At 42.1% G+C, this 26,708-nt stretch overlaps 1 protein-coding gene across 1 annotated transcript; it reads left to right on the plus strand.

The window, feature by feature from the left end:
• Window positions 1-1,219: 1,219 nt before the first annotated feature.
• On the plus strand, window positions 1,220-25,185 carry WDFY1 (WD repeat and FYVE domain containing 1). The gene is made up of 12 exons (XM_041475620.1): window positions 1,220-1,435; window positions 7,719-7,786; window positions 8,514-8,587; window positions 9,791-9,845; window positions 11,159-11,309; window positions 13,928-14,040; window positions 16,383-16,509; window positions 18,061-18,166; window positions 19,493-19,594; window positions 20,262-20,392; window positions 21,504-21,612; window positions 22,314-25,185. The coding sequence occupies exons 1-12, from the start codon at window positions 1,299-1,301 to the stop codon at window positions 22,371-22,373; spliced, it is 1,233 nt and encodes a 410-aa protein (XP_041331554.1). The 5' UTR covers window positions 1,220-1,298; the 3' UTR covers window positions 22,374-25,185.
• The last annotated feature ends 1,523 nt before the right edge of the window (window positions 25,186-26,708 follow it).

Below are 26,708 nucleotides of genomic sequence, written 5' to 3' on the forward strand. Positions count from 1 at the left end.
GGTGTCTGCTTGGATCACAAATTATCGTTCTGACTACAGATACGTCCACTGGGCTAAGCACTGCGTTGCTGTTCACAAGCACAGGGAAACCTTGCACAGCAAACATAGCCAAGGCCTGAAATATTGTGTTTGAAGGATTTTAGATCCAGGTATTTTGCTTAAGTGGTCATTGCCTGTTGTTTTGACTGGGATGATTTGTTAGGCCAGACCTGGAGTAATAACCTTGTCCTCAGTGACCAAGTCACTCTGGAAATACAGAGGAAAAATAAGGAAGCAGGGAAAAACTGAAGCAAAGCCAAGTGTATTTAACCACATGTATCTTTGAAGCTTCAAGCTGGACCCATTCTTCCTGTGTGTGTTTCCTTTGCTGTATAGCCAATCTCCCTTTTTCTCAGCTACAAAATTCCTCTCTTGGGACAGGGCAGGGGAAAGAGAATTGCTGTCTGCTGCCCTCCCCCAGGATCCTGGGGAAGCCCCATTCACCCTCCCTGACTGCAGGTGTGTGGTATGTCTGTCACAGCTTATCCAATGATACAACCCCCAGCACCCTGCTCCAGGAGGTTTGTCTGCACCTCGCCTTGGAGCTCATCTCTTTGGGCTCAGCTCTGTCTGAGCGTTTTCAGTTAAGCCCAGTGTACGTTTGCTACATCCAAAAGCTGGTATTCAAATATAAGACCAAAAACCAAGCACTGAGGGGAGGAATTCTGCTGCTGGTTACCCAGCTATGTGGCCAACATTCCCGTGCAGTGAACACAGAGAAAATAACAGCACAATCCAGCTGCTTGAGAACTTATAGGATGAAGGATTACAGCTGCTTTAACAGACAGAAAGGAGCTAATGTATTTCCTGTGACTACGCATCCTGTCTCAGCCCATATCCCTCCGTTAATTACTCCAGGGGGAACAGCCTTTCCTTTGCTGCCTTGCTGTGGCCCCATGCCAGCGGGGACGGGCAGCGACTGGGCTCCTTCAGCCGGGGTCACGGCAACGACTTTTCGTGGACAGAGCCCATGAGAGAGCACAGCCACCCCCGCGGCCCAGGCCACAGAAACCCGTGCTGAGCCCGGGGACACCGGAGGGGACACGTCCAGCTCTGGGCAGGCGGCCGGAGCCCGCACCGCCAGATTGAGTTTCCCCGCTCTTCTATGAAATACGGCCCGCGGCCCTTCTATTCCAGGGAATACGGCTGGCGGCGGCCCGCCCCCGCCCGTGACGGCATCGGCGCGCGGTGGGGCTGCGCCGCTACTCGGGACACCTCGGCCCGGCGGGGCGGCGCCGCTACACGCAGCCTTACGGGCCATGGCCGCCGAGATCCACTCGCGGCCGCAGAGCCGCCGGCCCGTCCTGCTCAGCAAGGTCGAGGGGCACCAGGACGCCGTGAGCGCCGCGCTCCTCATCCCCAAGGAGGACGGTGTCATCACGGCCGGCGAGGACAGGTGACTCGGGGCCCGCTCCCCGGCGGGCCGGGCCGGGCCGCGGGGCTGGGGCGGGAGCCGGGGCAGCGCGGCTGCTGAGGGAAATCCGGCTGTGCGCTGTGCCTTTGCCGGGAGGCGCGCAGGGACTCCGTGCCTGCGGCCGTAAGGAGATCCGCGGAGCCGCGCTCCCAGGGAGGAAGATGCCGTCAGCTGTGAGGGAGGATTGAGGATTGGCTCGGCCCGTGCGGGACGGGGGGCTGACGCTTTCCCACCGGCGGGGGGAAGCTGCTGTGCTCCGTGCGCGCTGTCCTGCCCCTGCGGAGCCCCGGGAGGAGCACAGCTCGTCCTGTGTGTGAATGGGTCCTGCAGGGCTTATGAGCAGAACCAGGAGTCAGGGAGTATGTTTCCCTCGGCCTTCCGCTGTGCTGGCTGAAGCGCTTGCAGTGTGTCACTGCTTCCCCTGCCCGTCGGGGTAGTTGGAGCTTCCCGAGCTGCGCCGGTGGAACGAGCCCATTCTGATGGCTTGGTGTGCAGGTCCCAAACCTGCTTCCCTCTGGGCGAAGCCGCTCAGCGAGTGAGTTGGCAGATCTGAGGGGAGAGGGGGTGGTGAGCTGCTGTGCACGGCAGCAGCACAGCTGCTGTCTTTCTGCTTGGAAGAGAAAGTGTCTTCGGAGTCTGACCCTGCTTCTAGCCACTGGCTCGTCTGCCACAGGAGCTGGTAATGTCGCTAAACTGTTACTCGGATGAAAGGAAAGTGGGAATGAGGAAGCAGGTAGTACAGAGGGTGTACTACTCTGTACACCAGGAGAGTGGTGAGGGATCTGCAGTGTGTAGCAGGAGATGGAATTTCACCTGTGCCATGTAGAAAGTGACGCTTAAAGGTGAGGAGGGATGGGAGGTGCTTCTTAAGAAACTGTGGCTCCATCTGAAGCAACGGTGTGCTTTTAAAAATACAAAAGTGCATTCTTGGACCTGTAGCTTGGTGTGGGGGTAATTTTACTGTTATACTATAAAACTTGTAAAACTAAATTTGCATTAATATTTGCATGAATTTTTGTTTGAAAAGCTTGACCTTGTGAGAAGTAGGAGGATCTGAGTGCTGAAAATCAGCAGAGCAACGGTGCTATCTGAACTGGGTTTTCTGGCATTTATTTTTAGGTCAAAAAGTGCAGAGAGATCAGGTGTCTAGTTGGTTTGTGTCATCCCTTCCTATGGAGATGGCTTTGTGCAGTACATGTTGGATGACAGCTTTTGGATGGGAATGGGCAGCTTCCTTTCATTCCAGTCACTTAGGTGTGTTTGTGTTTAGTTTGATGGGCTTCCTGAAGGAGAGAAGAGGAAATAATGATTTTTAAGACTCCATATCGGGGTTCAGCATTCAGAGTTTCATGATACAGGCTTGCAGAGCCTTGCCTGTGGGCAGACAGTGCCAGTGTTTAAACTCAAGGTCTTAATGCTGAAGGTTAAGCAGTCTGCATGCTTAGACTGCTGATAAGAGCCAAGGCTGGAGCTGCATCTTTATCTGGGCAAGTTTTGGTGTCAGATACAGACCTGTGCAAGGAGAGAGAGGCCACCACCCACCTTTGGTGTGTGTAATTACCAAGTGAGTCTGTGGACTTGTGGCTGAATTTGTGTCACCCACCTTACTGTGAGAAGTGAAATCTTCAAACTTTCAGAAACCTGTATTACCTCTAATCTGGGATTCCTCCTACAGTACATCAAAGCTTTCACCTACAGTTCAACATGTTGTCAGACAGTGCTCCCCTGTTTGCTCGCTACAAGTGGGGTGTAGGTGTTAATACTGCATAACTGCTTATGCTCCTGGCAGCAAAGTGCAGAGTACAAGGAGCACAAGAGCTGCTGTGTGTACTAAGAGCAGGGCTCAAGTATTTTTTATTGCATCTTAATGCAGCTAAGGCTGTCAAGTATTTCATAATAACCAGCCAGAGGAATGTGTTTACAAGTTGGGTAGTGAGGAAAACATTGGTGCACAAACACTCCCTGGGAATGTTGTAGATTATTCTCTCATTAGAGCTACTCATTGTAGTTCTTCCTATTTTAAATTATATTTCCTAGAATGAAAAGTAATGGTTTTATTTTTTCAGAGGATACAAAAAATTTCATAGTAGATCTGTGAACACCAACAAAATTCTATTATTTTTTTTAACTTTTAAAGAGGAAAAAAGAAACAAGAATACCTGCAGGAGACCAAGAGTTAATTTTCCCAGTTGGATTTTTCAGCAGGACACTTGCCATCTGTGAAGCTTTCTCAGAACTTATCTAGAAAGGATGATTAACTCTGTGTCCCTGTTGGCATCTTGTCTGACCCTGGCTGCAAGACAATGTTGGGAATTGTTGCAGTGTGTCCCTCAGCAGACAAAGCTAAGGCAAGAGGAGTGTTTCCCAGCTGCAGCTGGGAATGCTGAGGGATGATCAGCTGTGTACAAGACCCTAATGCAAGATGAGAGTCATGTATTTACTACAGGAGTCTGGAGTCACTGGCACGTTTCAGTGCTGCTGTTTGGTGACCATGAGTAGCTGCTAAAAGTACAGTATTAGCTTTTGTTGGTTTTTTTGCTTATGAAACTCATATATTGGTCAAAAACATGGTTTGGTTTTAGCAGAAATTTGATAAAAACTATCAGCTGTGTCTTTGAGCTTCCATTGCACTCTGATTAAACCAGATTCCTAATGCTGTTTTGGGAACAAGGTTGATAACAGTATAAATATTTTTGATATAAGCTACCAGAAAGAGGCAGTATTCTGTTCTTGTTAGGAAAACAACTGCCACTGGTTGATTTTGGGTAGGAAAGCAGTTGGTGGTGGTTTGAAGGAGTTAGGAGATGCAGTGCTGGCAACAGGACTGGTGCAGCTGTGTAGTAACCTGCAGCAGTGCTGGTATTGTGACAGGTTTGGGTTTGGCTGCAGGTCTTCCATCACTTCACCCTCTGTGGCTCCTGTTGGCTTTCAGAGGGCAGCTGGTGTAGCAGGAGCACAAACACTGTGGGAGCACAGCATTGTGTCTGCTCTCAAACCCCAGGTTTGTTGTTTTTCTCCAACACTGTTGGGTGCTTACTCACTCTGTAAATGAAACAGTGACTGAGAACAATAAAAACTCTTAGAAATTGGTAAGGCCACAGTCTTGAAGATGCTTGAAGATGGCTTTTGAATGTCTTTTTTTAAATTACATTAAAAAATCCTACGTCAAAATCCCTTTGAATTGTCTTCTGTAAATGTGTATGCTGCCCAGCTGAAAGCAGCTTCTGGTTCAGTACTGAATGTTAGGGAAGTTTGGAGGTAATTTCTAATATTTTTTTAAATGTTTTGCTTCCTCCTGCTGCATCTCAGGGGATGTAGGGACAGCGGGATATAGGGACGTGAGGATGTGGGGAAAGGGGTACAGGGGAAATAGGGATGCAGACAGGAAGATATGGGGAAGGGGGAGAGGGGGACGGGGACAGTGGGATGGGGGGATACGGGGACAGGGGGGCAGCGGGATATGGGGACAGCGGGAGAAGGGAACACGGGGAAGTAGGACATGGAACAGGGGGATACGGGGACAGGAGGACATTAGGAACCTCCTGCTGAGGTTCATGTGGACATGAGGAACCTCACTGCCTCGTGCAGAGATATGAGTCTAGAATTTTTAAAGTCTGTATCTATCTCTGGGTGCTTCTTAATGAATTCCAGCATTTTTATATCCTTACTGAGACTGCTGTCAAACAAACCTGTGTCTTTCTAGGCTCTTAGTAGGGAATGCTTAAGGAGAAGTGAGTGGTAGCCAGCTCTGCTCAGGTACTGAGCCCAGGATTCTTCATTAAATAAAGATAAAGTTTTGAGGAAAGTGCTAAAGACTCTAAAGGCAGTTGTCATAACAAAGCAGTTGAGTGGTTGAAGGAGTTTGTGGGAGCAGCATTACCAGAGGACTTCTCTAGTGCTTTAAGAGCTAGTATTTTACAAATCATTTGTCCCAACATAAGGAGATGCGTCACAAAAACAGGTCTGTAGGAGGGAGAATCAGGGAGAAGTGGCATTTTGGCAGAGGTTACTTGCTGATTCCTGTGAAATGATCTCTTCAAATTTTGCTCAGTCAGAGCTTTATATAATTAGATATAAAGCTGTCTGACAGCTTATCTTTGCAAGCATGAGGTGAGCAGAGTCTAAATCTTACTTAAACCAAAATAAGAAGCTTTCAGAAGTTAATTTTGCTAACTCTTGCAGCTATTTGCTTAGGCTCTCAACTTCACTGAGGGTCTGTACCATTGATGATCAACACAGAAGTTATGCTCCCATTAAATAATTTCTTAGAAAAAACAAATCTTTGCTTCCTTTATTCTAGTTCAGTACAATTAAGCACAATACTGAGAGGAAGCTAAGTCTGCTTTTGAAAAATCAGCAATGCATGATTTTGATCACCATGATAACTTATGTAATTCTTCAAAATAAAAGATAATTACATAACTTTGCCTAGAAGTGAAGAGTTGAATTAGGAAGAGTGGAAGCCACCATCTGAGATGTTCAGAACAGTTTGAGTATGATGGAGCTGCCTTAAGAAGCAAGTTTAAAAGCTGATAAAGGTGCATAGGTGCTAACCTGTGCTATTAGGTTGGCATCATTAGAATGACTTGAAAACATTGTTTTTCCCATATTCTGTGTTACCAAGAAATAGCAACTGCTCCTCTGAAGTGGTGACTCACTGACATAAGGTAAGCTGTTGATTATTGTAAGGAGGAAGTGATAGCTTTTGAGAGACAGTCTTAATGCAAAATATTAGTGCCTTAAACTGGTAAAAAAGTAACGTGATTTAAAAGCTGAAAATCATTGTTTTGGGGCAGTGTATGCTCACCTGTATTGCTTTGAAGTTTTCAAAAAGTAGTACATTAAGGGTGGGTATTGTCTGCTTTATATTTGAATGGTCTTTTAAAGAAAAGCCTTTAAATGGATTGCAAAATTAGAATGCTACTGTTGTATTTTGAGCAGTAAAACTTCTGAGAAATTCTGTTTGTGGTGCAAGACACTGGTCTGTTTCTGTGCTCTTTTTGTTCAACTTTTTACTGTTGATCCTACATGATGTCTGACTAATCAGTCCCCTAGTATTTTTCTAGAGAATTCTAAATACCAGAACTTTTATTAGCTAACAGTAAATAGAACAGCACATCTCAGTGAAGCCTCTTGACAGTGTTTCCAGGTACATATATTTACAGATCATTTAGGAATGAGGAAGTTGGATTTAAACAGTAACAAAAAGGCAAACAATGGTTTGGAGATGAAATTTCAAGAGGACTTAACACTGTCTACATGTGTGCTCTTAACTTCTTGATGTAATCTCTTCAATGTGTCTATCGTAGAAATTCTGTTGACAATAACTTTCCACTTCCTTGCTGATACTCTTACATCCCTCCTCCCAGGATTTGACAGTCATCAGAACAGTATAATGCTAAATGTTCACAAGACCACTTATCCTTTCCTTCCAAGAGATGATTCTGGAAGATTGCAAACTAAAGCCAATTTTATAAAGAATCTTAGCATGCTGTCCAAGTAATCTTGTCAGCTTTTCAGTTAACATTTGACTGGCTCATCAATCCTGATCATATTTAGGGCAGAGAAGCAGTGCAAACCAACAGCAACTAATGTTGCTTGTCCTTTGCATTCCTACATGAGGGATTAGAGGCATGGCTTAGAGGAAATAATACTGAGTTAGATCTGCTGTCCTCTATGGATTCTTCATATTTGGGGATGGAGATGTCAGTAATTGCTGGTCTAGAAAATGAAGGGCTTCTGTTATTAATATTCAGTATCTGGCTTGCTGAAGGGTGAGTTACACAGAGATGCTGTAAAAATTTAAAAGTTTGGACTTCCCTAAGAAATTATTTGCATTTTTTTTTTATTTACCAGACAATCTGATATAAACAAACTAAACCGTGGTTTGGCTCTGCCAACGAGAAAGTTTCTGCAATTTGACTTTATATCAACCAGAGCCAAGAAGGGAGTAAAGGGATGCAATTTGTAGCAATTTCTGTGGTGAGCTGAAATAGTATTTCCATTCCATACTACTGAAACTTCATGTATAAATAGTTTTAAAGAAAACTTTTCCAAATCCAAGGGTGCCTATTCTTAGTGCCAGTATTCTTGTTATGTTAGAGCAGTATTTGAGTGCTGTTATTTCTGTTATGTCGTTCCTCTATTATATTTGAGTAGCACAAAAGCTAAGGGCAGTGGAGCTGATCCATAAGTAATGAAGTGATTCAGATGTAGGGAATGATGCACTTACAGCTGGCTTCTCCCTGCTCTCCCCATGACACAGGACAATCCGAGTATGGCTGAAGAGAGACAGTGGGCAGTACTGGCCCAGCATCTATCACACCATGGCATGTAAGTACAATATGGATGTGGTAAGTGGTGGCCAGGCATAGTATGGGTTTTGTACCTGTGGTGTGTGTAGGAGTACCTCCTTCTCATTTCCCCAAGGCTGGATTCCCTCAATGATCTTGATTTTTGGGAGCTTTGCAGCAAATCTAGCTCAGACTTTGATTTGAAACTAGCATGGTGGATGGGATCTGTGGCAGTGTTCTGTCAGAACCACATCCTTCACCAGGTAAATGATTGTGGATCTGCAGCTGGAGGTGCCTCAGATGATGGCAGATAACTTGTCTGCCAGTTAAGTGAGCTTTTCTAACCACTAGCTGAAAGTTGAGATGTAAGAATACTCTCAGCTTTCCAAGGTGTGCATTTTTCTCTTTCAGGGCTGCATTTGAGATAATTTTAGTGAGCTCAAGTTCTGAAGTGTAACCAGCTGTTGCTGTTATCTCAGCTTTCAGCCTGTGTAAAATTCCTCTTGCTGAGTTGCACCTTGTGGCAGGAAGTCATGTTTGCATATGGTTCCTGTTGGTATATCTGAGTGACAGTAGTCATGTTGCTGTCCTCAACTTCACATGTGGGAATTGAACTGTCATTCCAAGGGATGTTAACTAGGCCGTCCAGTTTCTGTCCAACTACTTAAACAGCTTTTGTCCTGAGTGAAAGAATTGACTTTTATTAAAGTTGTGTGTATCCTAATACCTCTATTTAAATACTGTAATGTACTTGCTTTTTTTGACAGCACCATGTTCTGCCATGGCTTATCATCATGACAGCAGACGGATATTTGTTGGCCAGGATAATGGAGCTATCATGGTAAGTTGTTGTGACTTTTCTTCTGAATGTAGGTTAGAATTGCTCAGATTGTCCATGTGTTGCTGGCAGCTGATAGTCTGTTTTCTTTCCATTTGTTTTGGAATGCAGCTACTGCTAAATGGCTGAGCTCTTGGCAGTTCAGCTGAGATGTATGTGGGAGGACTGCAAAGCAAAGGTTCTTCTGGCTAGATGTGAGCCAGGTAGCCTCAAGAAGCCCTTGAGCCATTAGTGCAGCAGTGCACCCAAACAATTACACTTGGCCAAGGAGATGTTTTGAGGGCAGTACAGTAAGCTGGGCATGGTGGTGCCATGCCATGGTGGTGCTCTGACAGGGGTTGTGAACCTGCAGTTGGTTTGCCCCTTGCCAGGAGTATGGATCTGTCTCTATCCTGCCATGCACACATCTCTGGATTTGCTTGCTGTAGATCTTTTGATGATGTAGAAATTCCAACACTAGCTCTAAAATTATAAGAGGCTGGGTTCATCTCTTTACTTGCTGGGAATTCTTTCTTCTCTCTTTGTATATTCTTGCTGTAGTTGCTGTCCCTGTCTTGGAGAGCATACACTTGGCAGAACAGAAACTGGGTTTTATTCTTGCCCCCTTGGTAAAGGAGGAAAATCTTGTGACTCTCAGATGCTTTAATGGTTTCCTTTCTCTGTGAAAATAAGGTCAAAATAATAACTGCCCCATAAGGAGCCAGGGTACTGCATGAGTGTCATAAAGAGTGATTCTACAGATAACTGCTATGAATAGCCTACAAAGAACTGCATAGAATTCTAGTGATAGCTACTGGAAATTTCCAGTTGAGACTTCTAAAATTTCATTAAGTCTAGTGGATCAAATAGAGAACACTGCCACTTAAACCTGTCCATTGTGAAGTCACAAACATGCAAATCTTAAGTACTACAAGATAGTTTTGTTTGCTCCTGCTTGGGACAAATGAAATCTTATCTCTTCCTATAATCTCCCTTCAGTAAACTCAGTTCTGAAAGGATGTTCCCTGCTGAAAATTCAGTTCACTTAAAACCTTAATTCACAGTTGGTATTTCAGTGTGCTTTGCTCCAGCTTGAGAAGCTGCCTGTTTTTTGTGGGATATACTGCTGCTATACAAATTTTGGTCTTTGAGGTTGCTGCTTCTTTTTGGGTATCAATGTTGCTTAAGCCACTGTGGTATCTTCTAACAATTTCTCTTTGCTTTTAGGAGTTTCATATTTCTGAGGACTTTAATAAGATGAACTTTGTGAAGACCTATCCAGGTAAACAGTTGATCACCATCTACACTAACATTTGTGTAAAGGGAAGGTACCTACAATGCTTGGAAAACTGGACACAGTCACAGATTAATCAAATCCAAATATGCTTTTATTCTGACTGACCTTACAGTTGTCACTTAGCTGGGGGATAACTGCCATAAGAAAAATGTTCTGTCAGCTGAGTCCAAGTTGTAGTCATTATAATTAAGTTCACCATCATTAGCCTGCAATGTAATGAGCCAGAACTAGTGAGCTTGGATTTTGCTCTTCAGCTGGGGTAGTTGTACTACATGAGTGTTAGTGTAAGAACTTTATAAAGGTAATTTTGGTATTTGCAGTTTCTGTCCTTACTTCTTGTAATCAATGTGCTTGGTTACTCCTAGCTCAAGGTAAGAGTCATACCTTCTGTGTCATCCTAGGAAAGCAACAGGGATGAAAAAGAGCTATTTTTTCCAGTATGTGGGAAACAGCGTTTGTGGGATTGTTCTAATATTTCTACACACATCCTTTAGAGAAATACATAACTCAGTTGTTAGTTAAAGTTGGAATATTAATGTGAAAGGCCTGAAGGAAGCTCTTAAAGACTGCAGATTATGTAGCAAAACAAAGTGCAGTTTGTCTTGTGACTCCCTGACACCGACAGAAGCAGTGTTCTTGCTTGGGAGAAAAAGACCTTGTTCTTAAAGCAACAAAACCTCCCTTTATCCTAAGGGAGATGATTTGACAATTCAGTCAAGGGAAGTACTTGTACCTTGGGGGGCAGGGGAGGCTTCTTTTTAAAGCATGTGTAACTTCTTGCGTAGTGGCAGCATTCTCAGCAAAGTTGGGTGGGATTTGGTTGCTGTCACGGGAAGCAGTTCAAATGCCATGGACTAGATATCCTTTCAGGTGCTTAGAATTATGAATGTGAGCATAGATCTCTGGGGTTAGGAAAAGATGGGTTTAGTAAAGCAATTCACGTTTTTAGATGTGTTGCATTACTCCCCAGAAGTCCTGAGCTAACTAGAGGAAGCTGAGGGTTTTCCTGCTCCTTAACCTTGGGTATCTGGGCTGAACTCAGCTTCTCTCTTTCTGGGGAAAGGCTTACATCAGCTGAGCGATAGATTTGGTTCACTTGAGCTATTCAGAAAGCAAATCCTAAACAGAAGTATGGGAATCTTTTCATTCAGCTGAAATGCAAGTATAATATAATGGTGAAAGATCTCCCTGGGGCATTGCCTAGATATCATCTTCAACCTCTGTCTGGTTATTAGAAAGGAAGTACTCAGCACTTCGATTTTTGGGGGAAAATAGCCGGAATCTTTGTCTTCTCACAGCTCACCAGAATCGAGTGTCTGCTATTACTTTCTGCCTGGCATCAGAGTGGCTTATCAGCACAGGTCATGATAAGTGTATCAGCTGGATGTGCACCAGGAGTGGGAGCATGCTGGGGAGACATTACTTCACCTCTTGGGCCTCATGTCTACAGTATCCTTTAAAAAATGATGGCTACCCTGAAAATGGAAATGTACTTTGTTCCTTTACCTCAATTTATTCCAAACTTTTCATGTATGAAAACTAGAGTGACATCTCTTGCAAGTCTGCTAACCCTTATTCTCATTAGAAGTTTAATATCTTTATTTCTGTTAGTGGTTATTAGATAGCAGAAGACACCTTGAGCTGCAGAAATCCCAGTCTGTACTACTTCCTAATTTTGAGGTGTCTGTCTGTAGCATCTTGTGGCAGTGACAGTATCTATAGCCTGGCCCATAGATTTCCTGGGCAAGTCACTTTGTTCAACAGATGCCAGTGTGCCTTTGAGTCCTTACAGAGCATAAAACATCATGAATCCCCTTTGGACTGCTTTAATTTTTCTGTCTTTGCTCAAGTTAATCTTTTCTATCTTTAAGCTACCGGGTATATTGAAACTTTATTCACCAGTAGTAATTTGTGTGTGTACAATTTGTTTTCTGTAAACTATGTTTAACTGCAGCATTTGCAGCTTAGATACTCTGTCTATTCAGCTGTAAGTACTTCAGGGCATTCTTTGCCCTATGTAAAAGACTTACAAACCCAGTAGCTTGAAAGGCAGTTCACATATCAAAGTTTTTGAAAGCAAACTAAACTAAACCAAACCTATTTTTTTAGCACTTGTTAATGGTGGCAGTTTAGATGTGGCCGGACAGTAATTGAAGGCATTGGTTGCTGTATGAGGTTTGATGGCAATAATATTTTAGAAGTAGCAAGATTGAAAAATTAAACAGGTCAACATCATTTCTTGAAAACATGAAGCCCTCTCTAGAGTGGCTGTTTACCTGGGTCCTGGTAAGAAGCTGGGAGAAAAACTCAGTTGCCAGCTGATGTCTGTCCTTCTGAGGTCTCCCATCTCTGCAGACCCTGCCTTACTGACTGAAGAACTGTCAGGTTTGTACTGTTGTACTGCTGCTCTTTTTCAGAGTCCAGGGGAGTTGTGTCCCACAAAACATTCCATGTGCAGCTCACCTCAGCTGAATGCAGCACAGAATAGGTTAAAGCTGGTGTGTGTATTGCAGACTGGTGAACAGTCTGAGCCTCAGTGAATTCAGTGGCTTCTATAGCTAATGCTATTGCAAATAATGGCAGAGTTTATTATTAAAATGGAGAAAAGAATATGACCTTTTGTATCAATATAAAAATAAATTTCCACTGAAGAACTTGACATTTGAAAATCCATTTTAATTTATCTGCCTTTGGATTTGTGTGTGGAAGAGCCAGCTTGCTGGTGTGTGTACTAGGTGCTTGGCCTCCCTATCAGGAGGTTCCTTAGAACGTTGTTTGTTAATGACCCTTTGTGTAAGCTTCTGAAAAACACAGCGGAGTGCCTATTCTTTACTGGATTAGTGGGGATAAGGCAAGCCTGAACTTCAAGATGAAGAAAGGATCACATGTTCAGGGAGTTAGAGGATTTGTTGAAAGCAAATTGTTTATCTCATGATCCTGAAGGCTTAAGAGATTTTGGAATGTTATCAGATGGCAGAGCCTCTGTATTTTCACTTAGGGTGGTAGGCTTTTTAGTAGACTGTCTTAAAGTTAGCCTCTGTTGTATACCAGAGGTTACTTTTCTAGATGCTGTTTGTGTTTTTGTGTGGTTCAAGGAGGACACCTAAGTAAGTTTATACACAGCTCTTGGGTTATGTGGTGTCAGCTGCGTGGGTCTTTCATAGCTCTTGCTTATATTGTGAATAACAAAAGTCTTCTAAAAGCAGCAAATTCTCTAGTTCCATTGGCTTGCCATGCTTTGGTTTCTGGCGTTCATAGTTGCATCGTGGCAACAACAAGAGTGTCAGAACTGTTATGAGGTGTAATGCTTTTGCCCAATGTGCCACCTTGTTAATGGATCCCATGTTAGGATGTGGTGTGGCTTTTATCTCAGTGTTAACTGACAGAATCCTTTCTGAAATTAGATCACTTTTCAACGCCACACTCAAGGACCTGCATTGGTAAACTGGGAAGTCCAGAGAACAGGACAAGAAATGAGACAGTCTCACCTTGGCAGTAGCTAGAATGTTGTGGGTGTACTTCCACTGTAAGGTGAACTCGTTGTGGAGGGTCAGCATCCTTGTATCTTGGTTTCCCTCTCCTGAGGGTATTAATTACAAACATGCTAGAAGACTAAGGGTTTATTGAAGAAGATACTAGGTAAGACTGAATGCAGCCCAGTGTCCAGTGAGGTGCTCCTAATGGTTGCAGAGAGCTCTGCACTACAAGTAGCCTGATGAGTTTTGGCATCTTGTAGACACCCATGAGTGTGTTCTGTAAATAGCTGCTAGAAATGGCCTGAAGCTACTTGGCTTGCCTTAAACTAGGGCATGGCTTTCTACAGTGGCTTTCTAAAACTCTTCTCTTATTTTCTATACAGTTTTACTTGCATGTGTAGGGAAGTGTGATGAGAAGGAAGGAATCAAAAAGGTTTATTACAGTCTCCAACCACTTTAAAAGTAATTAATGTAAATTTATCTGGCATATTAAAATGTTCTTTTTTTTTTTTTTTTTGCTCTATAGCTGATTGTTTCAGTCATGTAAAATACTCTTTGAACAAATGAAGCTTGTCCTTGACTGGTGTTCAGATATGATCATGAAACTCAGCATGCATTTGTTGGTGATTATTCTGGACAGATCACTCTTCTGAAGCTGGAGCAGAATACCTGCTCAGTTATCACAACCCTTAAAGGGCATGAAGGTAAAGGAACTCTTTGTCTTAAAGCCACTTGTCCCAGATATGGTATCTCTTTGTAAGTTGGGGTGAGATGTTTAGTTGCATATCTGCCTCTTGGGGTAGATACTGAATGAAAAACCAGTCCAAGGTAGTGGTTATCATAAGCTGTTGAAAGCTGTACTTCCTGATAAAGAACAAACACATTCTTGCTGAAGGGAAATCTTAGCCTTATAAATACTTACAGGTATTTTTATTATAGATGAAAAATAAAAGTAAACATATGCATTGAGTTAAACACATGCTATCCACTAGATGGCCACCTTTAAAAGCTTTAGTCTCAACATTGGAGAAACTGCCTAGTCTAAGGCAAATGTCTCATCCTCTACAATATAGCTGAAGTCCTTATATCAGATGAAGAATCAGGTGGTCCCTAACATGATACAGAGCCACTGTCTGCTGCAATGAGTAAGGCAAGAATGCAAATCACAAAAAATATGTAACTTAATAATATGCTGAGAAAAATAAACAAGAGAATGCCTTGTCCCATGTGGTACTTGCAACTTTCAAATCAGCTGACAGTTTGCATGTGGGTAGGGATGAACTGCTAGGTCATGAGTCTCTGACCCACTGGAAAAGGCTGTCTTGTTTAACAGCTGGAAGTATAGAGTAGGCTTTGTTAAAGCTGGGTAGACTCCTGATCTACAGATGATTGTAAAATGATACAGCTGGTTTTGAATGCAGGAGGCAAGTTGAGATTTTCAAGTGATAAATTTCTCTTCTGCTTTCAAGGAGAATTTCAGATTGTTTCAGTTTAGAATAAAATAATTCTCTTGGCCCTAGAGACTCCTTTGTTTCTCTATACTTTTGCACTGGTCTGTGTTCAAATGCAGCTTCTTAGTAGAATTTACAGTTAGTCTGAAAGCAGTATGTCTCTGTTGCACTTTCTTGTTGTGTGTGTTCTGTCTCTTGAGTTGTGATGGGCTTCCAAGCACCAACTTCAGCAGTGCTGTTCACACAGCAGCCATCTTTGGCTCATATATATTTCCATATGGGGACTGTGATTAAAACAAGAATTGAGCTACCGTAAAAAATTATTGCAGGGGCAGAAACAGATTTTTCTTCAACTGGTATTGTACTAGTTATTTCAACTTCCTTCCTTTATTTGTTTTTTTTTTTAAAGCAAATCATATTACGTGTGACTTTTGTTCTCCACCATATTTGTGCAATATTCTCAAGATCTAGTAACTCGAAACTTAAATGGCACCAATTCTCCTTTGAGTGCAGTTGTGTTTGACAGACTTTAAAAGCCTGATTTCATCTTGTTTGCTTTCTAGCTCTTGCAAAGTGTGACTTCATAAGCAAGCAGTTGCTTTGCAGTTTAAATGGTTTCAGTGTTTGTTCTCAGCTTCCAGAATTCATGTATAACAGCCTGCTCTGTGTAATGCTGAGATAATAGTCAAAGTTAATGCCTTTTTGGTGCACATGCTATATCCAGATGGGTCAGTCTGAAAACAGCATAGCCCTAAAGGAGGCAAAAAAAAAAAACAAAACAGTCTTGCTTCAGAGCATTGGAAAGAACTGATTTGGGCTCTAATTACCATTCATCATCTTGGTTTCGGACTAACAAGGCTTTTGATGACAACTGAGCAATGGAAGGATTCTCTAAAGGGAAGGATTTCTGCAAGGAAATAAAATGTCCCAACTTCAACTATAGGTGGCATGAGTAACAAAATTACTCCTTTAGCGTACTGGTTATGTTACCATGGGTGTGGGTTTAGTGTAAGGCTGCTACTGTCAGATGACTCATTTCTTTCTATCCCTAATTCACAGTTGCCCTGAGCCTTCTGAAATCTAGTTTTGTAATTTAGTGAGTAGTGGCAGATTTGCTAACAGCAGTGAAGTTCTCACTTTGTTTCTTAGTCCAGCTATTTTAAGGTTGTAAATGGTTATGTGAGGGAGTTGCTTTAGCTGAGAACACTGCGAGCTGTGCTGCAACCACTGACCAAGCACCTCACTGTGTTGGAGATACTGGTTTCTGCTTGGCAAGTGTTGGTTCTTCCGTCTTCCAAAGTTTACGTAGCAGCCTGGCAATCTTAAAATCACCTACCTAAATACAAGGGGCAGAACTCAGACTTTCTGGCTTATGCTATATCTGTCTTCTTGAAGGGACATCTGTTCTGTTGTCCAGTACTCCTTGCCTCTCTGTCAGGACTGCACTGTGCTGTTGTATGCTTCCTTTGCCTTAAGGCTTTCAATATGTTAGTGGAGTAAGGCAGTACCTCAGGTTTCACTTTAATGCTCCAGGAGGGCATCACTGTGTTGGGAAGCCAGTCCCTTACATCTAACTGCAGAATGTTCTTTCCTAGGGAGTATTACTTCCCTGTGGTGGGATCCTGTCCAACGACTGCTCTTCTCAGGTGCCTCTGACCACAGCATTATCATGTGGGATATTGGTGGAAGGAAGGGGCGAACGCTGCTGCTCCAGGGACATCAGTATGTAATGCAGTCCTATTTTTCATAGACATCCTGTAATGAACACACAGTCCCAGGAAGACTAAATAGCATGGCAAGATATTTGAATCATTGTGAATAATGGAGAAAATTACTCTTTGCAGAACCCTGGGTACTTTGAAGGGAAGGAAGGATAAACAGTACTAGGAAGACCTTACTGATAAAGCTTTTTTCTTTTTCATGTTTAGTTAGTATTACCATGGCTTAGAAGTAACACAGAAGTAGTTTATAGAAAGAGGTGGGTAAAAATCCTGAATAATCTGGTTTGGCCTTTATGTAAAAATTGCATGTGTCTGTATTGTAAATACTGCACTGAGTTACCTGTGAGAGGAGGGCTAGAGCCTTTATGTATAAGCATGTTCATGTATGCATATAAAATAAGCTTCAATATGTTCCTGTTCTCTCTGTCTTTCTATCAGTGATAACTGATTGGCTAAATTACAGGGGTAGTCTCTCAACTTCAGAAAGTGTCATGTTTCCCCTCTTCTGAAGTTGAGGCAGTTGTAACAATCAACTCTTAATTTTTAGAGACACAACACTAGCTGTCATTTTTAAATGTAGGGCAATAATTCACTCTGACAGACAGTTCACCACTGAAGATATATTCTACTTAGAAATGCACTGGTAGTAGAGATTTTGTTTATATTTAAAGATATTTGTATAATGTGTTCCCGTCTTGTCTAGTTCCATAGATGCTTCCATCTACCTTCGATCAAGAGAGATAGCCTTAGCTCTAGAACTCCTGTTAAATCTTGAGAGTTTAGTCTTACAGCTAAAGAATTAAAAATAGAGCCTTGGTAAAAAAACTGAAGTCAGTGACTGGAGGACTTTATAGTGCTGTTACCGCTGCCTCATGTGTCCTGGTGAAGACTTGTAACAGTTAGGTTCTCTTTGTACTGAATGGGAAAGTAAGTTCTTCTGAGAAGCAGAATGACTTTTTAATTCAATTTAGATGCTGCAAAGCAGTTTGATACTAGTCAGATTCTTTGTTTAAATTCTTGAGGCAGACTTGTTTTGACATGACTTTCTTTAGGATTAAATTGTCTTATAGGGGAAGGCACACTTTGCTTTGCAGCCACTGCCTGCCTTACTGTGATTTGTTAGCAAAAGTGGAACCTCTGTCTGCTGCTTAGTTGCATCTTGAAACAAATACTTCTCTTTATTTACCCAGTTGTTTCTGTTTTGACAAGTGGCTCTCCTTGCCAACACAGAAGAGTATTTGCACACGCACTCGGAGTCAGTTGACGCTCAGGTCACCATCAGGGCTTACTGCCAGCAAATGTTAACATGGAACTGTACCTCTGGTATTCTGGTCAGGCCTGTAAGAACTCTCTCAGTAACATCCTGATGCTAGGGTAGTGCTCAGGTGACAGCATCTGTTCACTCATCCTCAGAGCTCTACTCAGTGGACTTAGCAAACTGAAAATCAGTTTGGGGCTTCCTCAGTAGCTTTATTTACAAGTATAAATCAGGGTTTGCTGAGAAAGCTTTGTTTGAGTACTTGTGGGTAACTAGTGTGTGCTTTGTCTGCAGTGACAAGGTGCAGGCTATCTGCTACATCCAGCTGACACGGCAGCTGGTGTCTTGTTCAGCTGATGGGGGAATTGCTGTTTGGAACATGGATATCAGCCGAGAAGAGGTAACTTCATGGCATAGGTCAAAGATTTTTTTTCCCCTTTTCAGAGACTAATGTAGCTTTCCTTAGTCAGTTCTGCAGGCTGCTTTCCTCATGTTGTCTGACACTTTAAAGCTGAATGATATTATTAAAGCCTGTTCTGTTCTAATGGCTGTCCATGCTGCACTGTAGTAAATGGGTTCCCAGGACAGGAAGAGTGCAGGAGATGCTTGGGACTGCTTAGAGTTTTATCTCAAAGAGACAACAGGTTCACTGGAATGGCTGTGGCCTTTGCTTCTGGAACACTCTAAAGCAGTCAAACTCTTGCAGTAAAGAAACCAAAGGACTGTGCTTCAATAGTCTTGAAATAAGTTCTCAGCTTGTGTTAAAGCAGGTAAAGAAGTGAGAGGCAGATTTTGAGATGCAGTTCAGAAGGCAGAGATTCAGTCCCCAGGCAACATTTTTTTTAAAGATCTTAGTACACAGCAATTGACCCAGCCATTCACTTTCTTTCTGCATCAGTTCATATCCATGGTGGTACAAGTGAGAATGCTCTTGTTTTCTTATTGTCAGCAATGTAAGTGAATTGAAAAAAAAATGCTTTGTTGTTCCAGCTTTCCTCCTGTCAAGTTTCAGGCAGACTCCCTCATGAGATGTATATATTTGTATGGAATGTTCAAATTCAAGTCCATGTACTAAAAATACTGTGCCTCTCTATCTCTTACAGGGATGCTCAGTTAAACTATCTGAGAGAGCTGAAATGTGTAAAAGCTCTATTTTCATTTGGCCCAGTCCATTTATGGCAGGAAAAGTGTGTGGGTGGAAGAAAGGATGCTTAACGAAGATGGGGGCAGGATGGAAAATGCAGATGAATGCCTAATTATTCCAAACTGCAATCCCATGAAAGTAGAAAAGATAATTACTCACAGAATTTACTTCTGGACACCCCCTTTCTTAAAGGGAATTACTGCCTCATAGCTTCTGCAGTTTGGACTACACTGGTCCTTAAAAGCCATCCAGACAACCAGAGCAGCAGTCTTTGAACGCCTGCAGCGGGCTTAGTAATGTAGGTGTTTGAATGAGTTTTCTTATTAAGGCAGTAATATAACATATTCCTGTAGGCTTAAAAAGTGTAGGAGGTGTGTAGGTAACCAATAACTGTATGCTTGGGTTTTAGGTTTTTGTGCTAAACTTTCTTTGTACTATGCTCTAGGCAATTTATTGTTGTAATTTCCAGAACTGAACCAGGGCATCTTTCCAAGTAAGACTTTACTTTGGGTTCTTAAGCTTCCTTGACTGTTGTGTGAGGGAAAACAATTCTGATTTCTTACACTTCCTGTTCTTTTGTAGGCTCCTCAATGGCTAGAAAGTGATTCCTGTCAGAAGTGTGAGCAACCTTTCTTCTGGAATATAAAGCAAATGTGGGACACAAAGACAATAGGGTTGAGACAGGTGAGATGGCTGGTTTCAGTGCTTAGCTGTACTTCAGCAAAATGTAAAAAGAAGACTACTAAGGCTGGTAGATCTTTTAATCTCTTGGTATTTTTCCTGCTTTGAAGTGAGGTATATTGAGAAGTTACAGCTTCTAGGCGCTACTAAGATATTTCCAAATTCTGTGAAAGTGTTGCATCAAACTTCTGTCACAGGTCAAAGCAGGCTGTGCTAGGTGTGCTCTGTTGGATTTCTCTGAATGTTCCCATGCTTTGGACTATGGACAGTTAATCCTCAAGTGTTGTGTAAAATGGTAAATGGTGCTCCATAGCAGAGAATGTAGATGCTCACTCCAGTGAGCATCTAGTGAAGCACTAATGGCCCCGTTCTTACTGCACCGGAATGTTTTTAACTGGGTTGCTTGTTCAAGCCTCTTTTTCCCCTTCTCCCAGAAGGAGCTTGCCAGAGAAGAGGATATACACAGAATGTGGTGATAAATCCATTAATGATCCAAACCACTGTTCAGAATTCCTGAGACATTGGTCTTTCGTTGAAGAAACAGGGTGTTTTCTAGCAGGTTGCTTTCTAACAGGCTGCAAAACAGAAGCGTTGTTGTTTTTGTTGTGCAGTGGACACTTGTATTATGTCATAGTATAGTGACTTTTTATTTTCTTCTTCCTCCTTGAAGCATCATTGCAGAAAATGTGGGCAAGCAGTGTGTGGCAAGTGCAGCACCAAACGGTCGAGCTACCCAATCATGGGATTTGAGTTCCAGGTCCGTGTCTGTGATTCCTGTTTTGAGTCGATCAAGGATGAAGAGTGAGTATTAGGGAATAATAAACTGTAGTAACACTGCTGCTGTGCAGAAACCCTTGGGCTTGCTCCACATCCACACACAGCTACAGAACACACTGAGCTGGCTCTCTGCTATTAGGCTTGAGGACTGAGAGCACTGTGATGGCAGAGATCCCCCATCTGCCTCTGCAATGCATTTGGATCAGATATGGAATTACAACATTTTTATCCTTTTTTAGTTCTTCTTTTCCAGGAGCCCAGATCTAGACTTGAGATACATTTGTCTCAACGTTTCAGTTTAGTTAAAAGCTATTGATTGCACTTAACATAGCTAAGTGGGTGCCAGACAATGCATTACAGCTGCCAGGATGTATATGCATTAGTTCATGTACACTTTTTAAAACTTCAGAGCTCAACATTATTTTCCCTGTGCAAGCAAGTCAGGTTAAACATCGGATTGCACTTAACATAGCTAAGTGGGTGCCAGACAATGCATTACAGCTGCCAGGATGTATATGCATTAGTTCATGTACACTTTTTAAAACTTTGGGAATATTCTTCAGAGCTCAACATTATTTTCCCTATGCAAGCAAGTCAGGTTAAACATCATTTGCTGTCTCATTAAACTTGTCTTAGAAGTGAAGGAACCCCTTTTCTTCTGGTATGAACAGAGTAATCAGATATGAAAATTTTGGCAGTGTTTGGGATTTTTTGTTTTGTTATTGGGTTTTTCATTGTTGGGACTTTTTGTTTGCTTGGGGTTGGGTTTTTTTGAAAAGTAGGATGCTGTGACCTAGTTGGCCTATTTATCCAGCAGGGGAAAAATATACTTGAACTTGACTGTTAACCAGGAGTAGAAATATTTGCTAATTCAGTGTCCCACTTCTGCTCTAATATTATTAACAGTCAGGCTACAGAAGCCAGGAAATGTCACACCTGTACAACTCCACAAGCAGTGCCTTAGCATGACTTGCTAATTTAATTCTGTCCCCTTTAATATGGCACTGCAGCTCTTGGAATAGATTTATTAGTACTTGAGCAACCTAATTTTCTTATAAGTTTATTTTGCACTGCTATAATGATGCCATGAAGCTTCATCTGATGGCTGGCTTTCATTTCAATTGTTTTTGTGCAGCCGTACTTCCCTGGCAACCTTTCATGAAGGCAAGCACAACATTTCACACATGTCCATGGACATCTCCAGAGGGCTCATGGTGACTTGTGGGAGCGACCGGATTGTGAAGGTATTGCTGCATCTCTTTCCTGCATTTCTAAGAGATATTTAATAGAGAGTTCATTTTTGTATATTCTTCCTTTCTTTCTGACAACTATTGCTACAAGCTGTCTGTTGTGTGAGGAAGGGATTGTATTTGCTAACCTGTTCTTCTGCAGCTGAATGAGGAAATGACTTGTAACTCCACTGTATGGAGTGCAGCTGTTGTGTCTCTGAAGAAACATAGAGGCATGGGCAGCAGGAGAATCTGCCAGCAGTCTTAAAGACACAGACCTGAGGAAATGTGCAGGTTCCTTTGCTCTGAGCTCCATGGCTTGCAGCATGGCCACTGAAAGCCCTTGTTATGAGGCAGTGACATGGAGCTCAGACTGAGACGAAATCTTGCTGTGCCTGGGCTCTACGTTCACCATGCGTGTCAGAACTGAGACTGTGCCATCCTGTTCTTGTTTGGCTCTAAGCATTTGCAGTTTGTGACACACTGCATAGCACTTCTTAAAACAGACCTACAAAGAAGTTCAAGACTCTTGAGCCCCAAATTTGACTTTTGGTTTGTAATGCTGCTGTAACTCTTTATGAGATTTTCCTCAAGCATAGTTAAAAAGGAGTTGCTACCTTGTGTCCAGGGATATCTTTGTTTGCTTCTATGCCTCTTGCAGAAAGACCTGTGAGCCTGACACTAATGCTGTGTAATTCTCCACAATTCTCCTCCAGATCTGGGACATGACACCAGTAGTTGGTTGCAGCCTTGCCACTGGATTCTCTTCCCGCTGATCTCCTCTGTGGCAGGTTTATGCACCTTATGTACAGCAATATGCACCAAATGAATGGAACCCTCCTCAAGAATATTACTGCAGACACTGGTTGCTTGATTCTTCTCTTGCTGCTGTTCCAGGATGGACAGTCACCCTTGTAGAGCACAGCTTTTCTGTTGGGCTCCCCGGGAATCTCCGTGGTGCTGAAGTGCGGTTCCGCAGCCTCTCGGACTGACATAAACAGTTTATCTGCAATATGACACCTGGGTGGAAGGACCTGTTGTCTCTCAGTTTACATATGTAGTGTTAACAATGTGCTATCTCTGCTGATATATCTTGTACAGATACCTTGTAGCTAAAACATTACCAGAGTTAAACAAGTGTAGTAAATTCAATTTGTGCAAATAGTAAAAAAACTTATTTTCTCGTCCAAAAAGCAGTTCTGTTGAAATGTTTTTGAGCAGTCACTGTCTAAATTGCCTCCAAAAGGTGTGTTGGTTATTCCTATGGAAGGAGGAGATAGTTTAAAGTGGAAGGTAACTTCTTTCAGATGAGATAGTAAGAGAACCTTTGATCACACAAGATCTTTTATTGGCTTTCTTGTAGTGTTTGTCTTCAAGTTCAATTGTTAGTGAAATCACTTTTGTGGAACAGCTGTTCTGTGTAGGTAGCTGGTGAGTCTGCAAACAATCCTGGGCTTTTTATGTAGTGTTTTAGCATAGCTGATAAACTTCTGTAGTTATGAAAACGTGCAGCCCACCTACTCTAAAGACTGGTCACAGGTATGAGCCATGTACTCTGACAACTGTAATGTTGTTAGAATAGAAACCTAAACAAATCTGTCTTGTTACAAGGAATGTTTAAGAAGAAATGGCCAGCTAAATTTTAGAGATTTTTTTCTGTGGAAAGGCTGATGTTCTTTAATGTCAGGGAACCTGTCTCTGCTAAAGTACAACATAAATTCAAATACTGTCTTGATGTTGCTTAAAACAGATAAATACTAAGCAATAATTACTGAGGTACAGAACAGCTGCTTTTTCCCCTGCGCCTAGGAGTGTTATCCTGAGATATCTATATTGATCCTTTCCTGTTTCAAAGCTGAGAAGTATGAAGAAGAGCTGTGAGGCTTTTATGACTGTGCAGTTGGCACATAAGGGAAATAACTAGTGAGAGATACTGTCAGTAAACTGGTTTGTCAGTTGAGTAAATCTACATTTAAATACTGTAAAGAAGAATTTATTTTGTAAGCTAAGGTGATATGTCACAGAGTTTAAGCTTGGAGCTGTTAAGGTTTATCTGAAAACAAATGCAGTGTGTGCAAGGACAAAAAAAGGTAGGTCAGCTGGCCTGGAATAGGTGGTGTTACACAGTTATGAAAGGTAATACGCTCTTTCTGGCAGAAGAGTTAAGGGTTAGACTGTCTTTACTTACAGCAACAATCAAGTGGTGCTATGAGTGTTGGTGAATTCAAGTCCTAGCTGTGTAACTTGACACTAATAATCTGCATTGGACCATGCTGTAGGCTGAAATAGATTAAGATCATTAATACATCGTGATTCACTTGCATTTTAAGCCAAAAATCTCATAGTCTCCAAAGGGCATTAGAATCCAGAATATGATAGTTACTGTTACTTTGTCTGCTTTTCCATGGGCCTTCTCTGGAAGTTTTGTGAAGAGTTTTTATTTGCTGGCCTTATTGGGCCACTGAAGAATAAACAAAACCATCTTTTGTGGGGATCCCAAAACTTGTCTTGCCTTCAGTCCAGGATTTAGCACTTGTCACACCCATTTGATGCAACTCTGCCTACATGATGTATAGCTTAGGTTTTTTTGGGAAGGTTTATTTCCAAGATGTTGAGAGAAAATCAGTTTACACGGGAAGAACAGTTGCAGCTTTATGCTCTGAAGGCCTTCACCCTTTTAAACTAGGAAGGAAAGTGTTGTGGGGTGAATAAGCTCTGGGAAGTCTCTGCATTCACTTTCAGACTTCATCCTGTCTGGTTCTGGAAGAGAACAGATGCCTTCTTCCTCACAGCATGTAAGGCAGAACACGAATTACAGTGCTAGAATTGTTTAATGTCCCACTGTAATAGGTTAGGAGGATCTAGGGTGTGACTTAAGGTGGGAGATTGATGTAGGTGTGCAATGAGTACCATATTTTTAAACCTAGACATTCTGAAACCTATACCCACAATACTGAGGTGTGACCCCTTTTCAGTTAGCACTCCAGAACTCAACTTTTTTAGTTCTGATTACTCAGTGTGCTCCTGCTTAGCACACAGCTCCCCCCTCCCCTCCCTGTGAATAATTCCTGTGCTTCTTTACATTATGGTTTTGCCACTAGATAATATATTCTCTACTGCCTAAGGAATCTATTTTTTTCTATATCTATAATTGATATACTTAAAGATTGTGTCAGTTCAGATATAATGACAGTTATGGCCACTAAATCATTAGTCTTTTAAGTATACTCTTGGTGTTGAATGAGTAATGCTCACAAACCACTAAAGAGAGAGTAGTTTAGTTTATAAACAACTATTTTGAAGGCACTCATTCTCTCATCAAACTGAACATACTTAGCTATGTCAGCTTAAGTGTGCAATTACTGAGAAGCCTTGATTTGAAGCATTACAGATCTCGCTTGTGTAACCTCTTCCATTGGGGCAGGGAAGGGGAGCAAAGGGTACTAATATATGTTAATTCTTTCCTAGTTGTATTTCTGTACCCTACATAGTTAAGAGAATCTAGATAAATCTGTTCTTTGCTCCTCCTTGTCTGTTTTTTAAATTTTGATTACATGTACAATAAAATATTTCTTGATATTCACTTAGTCTATTTGGATGATCCATCTTTTTTTCCATCCTGTGAAAGCACAATCTTCATGTTGTGCTCTGGCTCTTCCTTTGCATGCCCCATGTACAAATTGTAGGTTCTGGGAGAGCTTGTTGGGTGTGTTGTATTGGAACTGAATGAGCTGCAGCAGGTCAAAGGCCCACAAAGAACCAGTGAGCTGAGACATGAGCAACTGCTGTGTGATCCCAGTTAGGGATGTGTAACCCTATCCCGTGTTCTGCTTGCCAGCTCATACAGACATTTCCTCTGGTTCATCTGGCTGCCCTTCAGAGCTCTGCAAAGGTTCTCATCTACAGAGTACCACAGGATCCTTTCTTGAGATGCCTTGGACCTGGCTGAGGTGCCAAAGAAATGCTAATTTTGCTGGATGGGGTGAGCACAGCCTACAATATAATATACACAGAGGACACAAACTGCAGCCACACAAGGTGGTTGCACTTGTTTCATGATACTTTCTCACAGGGAAAGGATGGAGATAAACTGGAAAGCATCCTTATCCCTCACAGTTGCTCACAGCCTTCACAGGCTCAAATACAGCACTGGCTGGCTTTGTAACACTTGGAATGTCTGAATGTTGGTTGATCAGTATGTTGTGTGGCTCACTGCTTCCTTGGGGTATCTGGGAGCCAGAGAGGGAATCTGGAAGAGTTTGACAAACTTGACACCTTTGAATGAGGGCTGAAGAGCCTGTGTGGTATATAATAATTTTTGTAGGGTTTTTATTTAACATTATATGTCCCATTTTGAACTGCTTAAACTTCTCACATTTTGCAAGGCAAATTCCAGTGAAAACTAACTGGAAAAATGAAGCTGTTGTTGATCTATAGTCAGAAAAGCCTGTTTTCATGTCTATGTAGACCATCTTATGTTTTGAATAAGGCATATGAACTCTAGTTAAAGTTGATGCTGGAAAATTGCAAATGGTGTACTTGTAGTGAAAGCACAAAAATAGATGTATTGGTTTTCTAACTGAGAATGCACAGTTGATCACTTCTCAAGTTCCTGATACTGAAAATTTCGTTTAAGTTTCAGATAGCTGTGCCAGGTCTTAGTACCTGTAGTGTTGACTTCACTCATTGAGGAGATTTAGAATACATTAGATGCAGGAAAGGCACAGATTTTGATGTTGATCAGATTCACTACTACAGTTCAGAAGGAAAGCTTTCTAAGGTTTTTTATTTCTGTTGACCAAGTCCTCAGTGATGAATAACCTGATTAACTGTGAAATGCCGTAATCAAATGCCACAGAAAATGATGAATTTCTGCCAGCCTAACGTTTAAAAACTGATTTTGTCATCAACTAACCATCCTACAGGGAGTCTCAATGTGGCCTCTCATTCACAAAAGGCAAGGATCAAGGATCTCTTAAGTGACTGCTATCAAGTGATCCCATAAAGCTTCTTGTCCCTTTGGAAGATGTAAGGGCATGGGCTCTAGGCAGCTGTGTAGTCTGCTCAACTTTTAATATGCAAAAGCTAATTGTTGAACAGATTCAAAGACA

Source organism: Pyrgilauda ruficollis, unplaced genomic scaffold (genome assembly GCF_017590135.1).
Source record: "Pyrgilauda ruficollis isolate IOZ18807 unplaced genomic scaffold, ASM1759013v1 scaffold36, whole genome shotgun sequence".
NCBI lineage: Eukaryota > Metazoa > Chordata > Aves > Passeriformes > Passeridae > Pyrgilauda > Pyrgilauda ruficollis.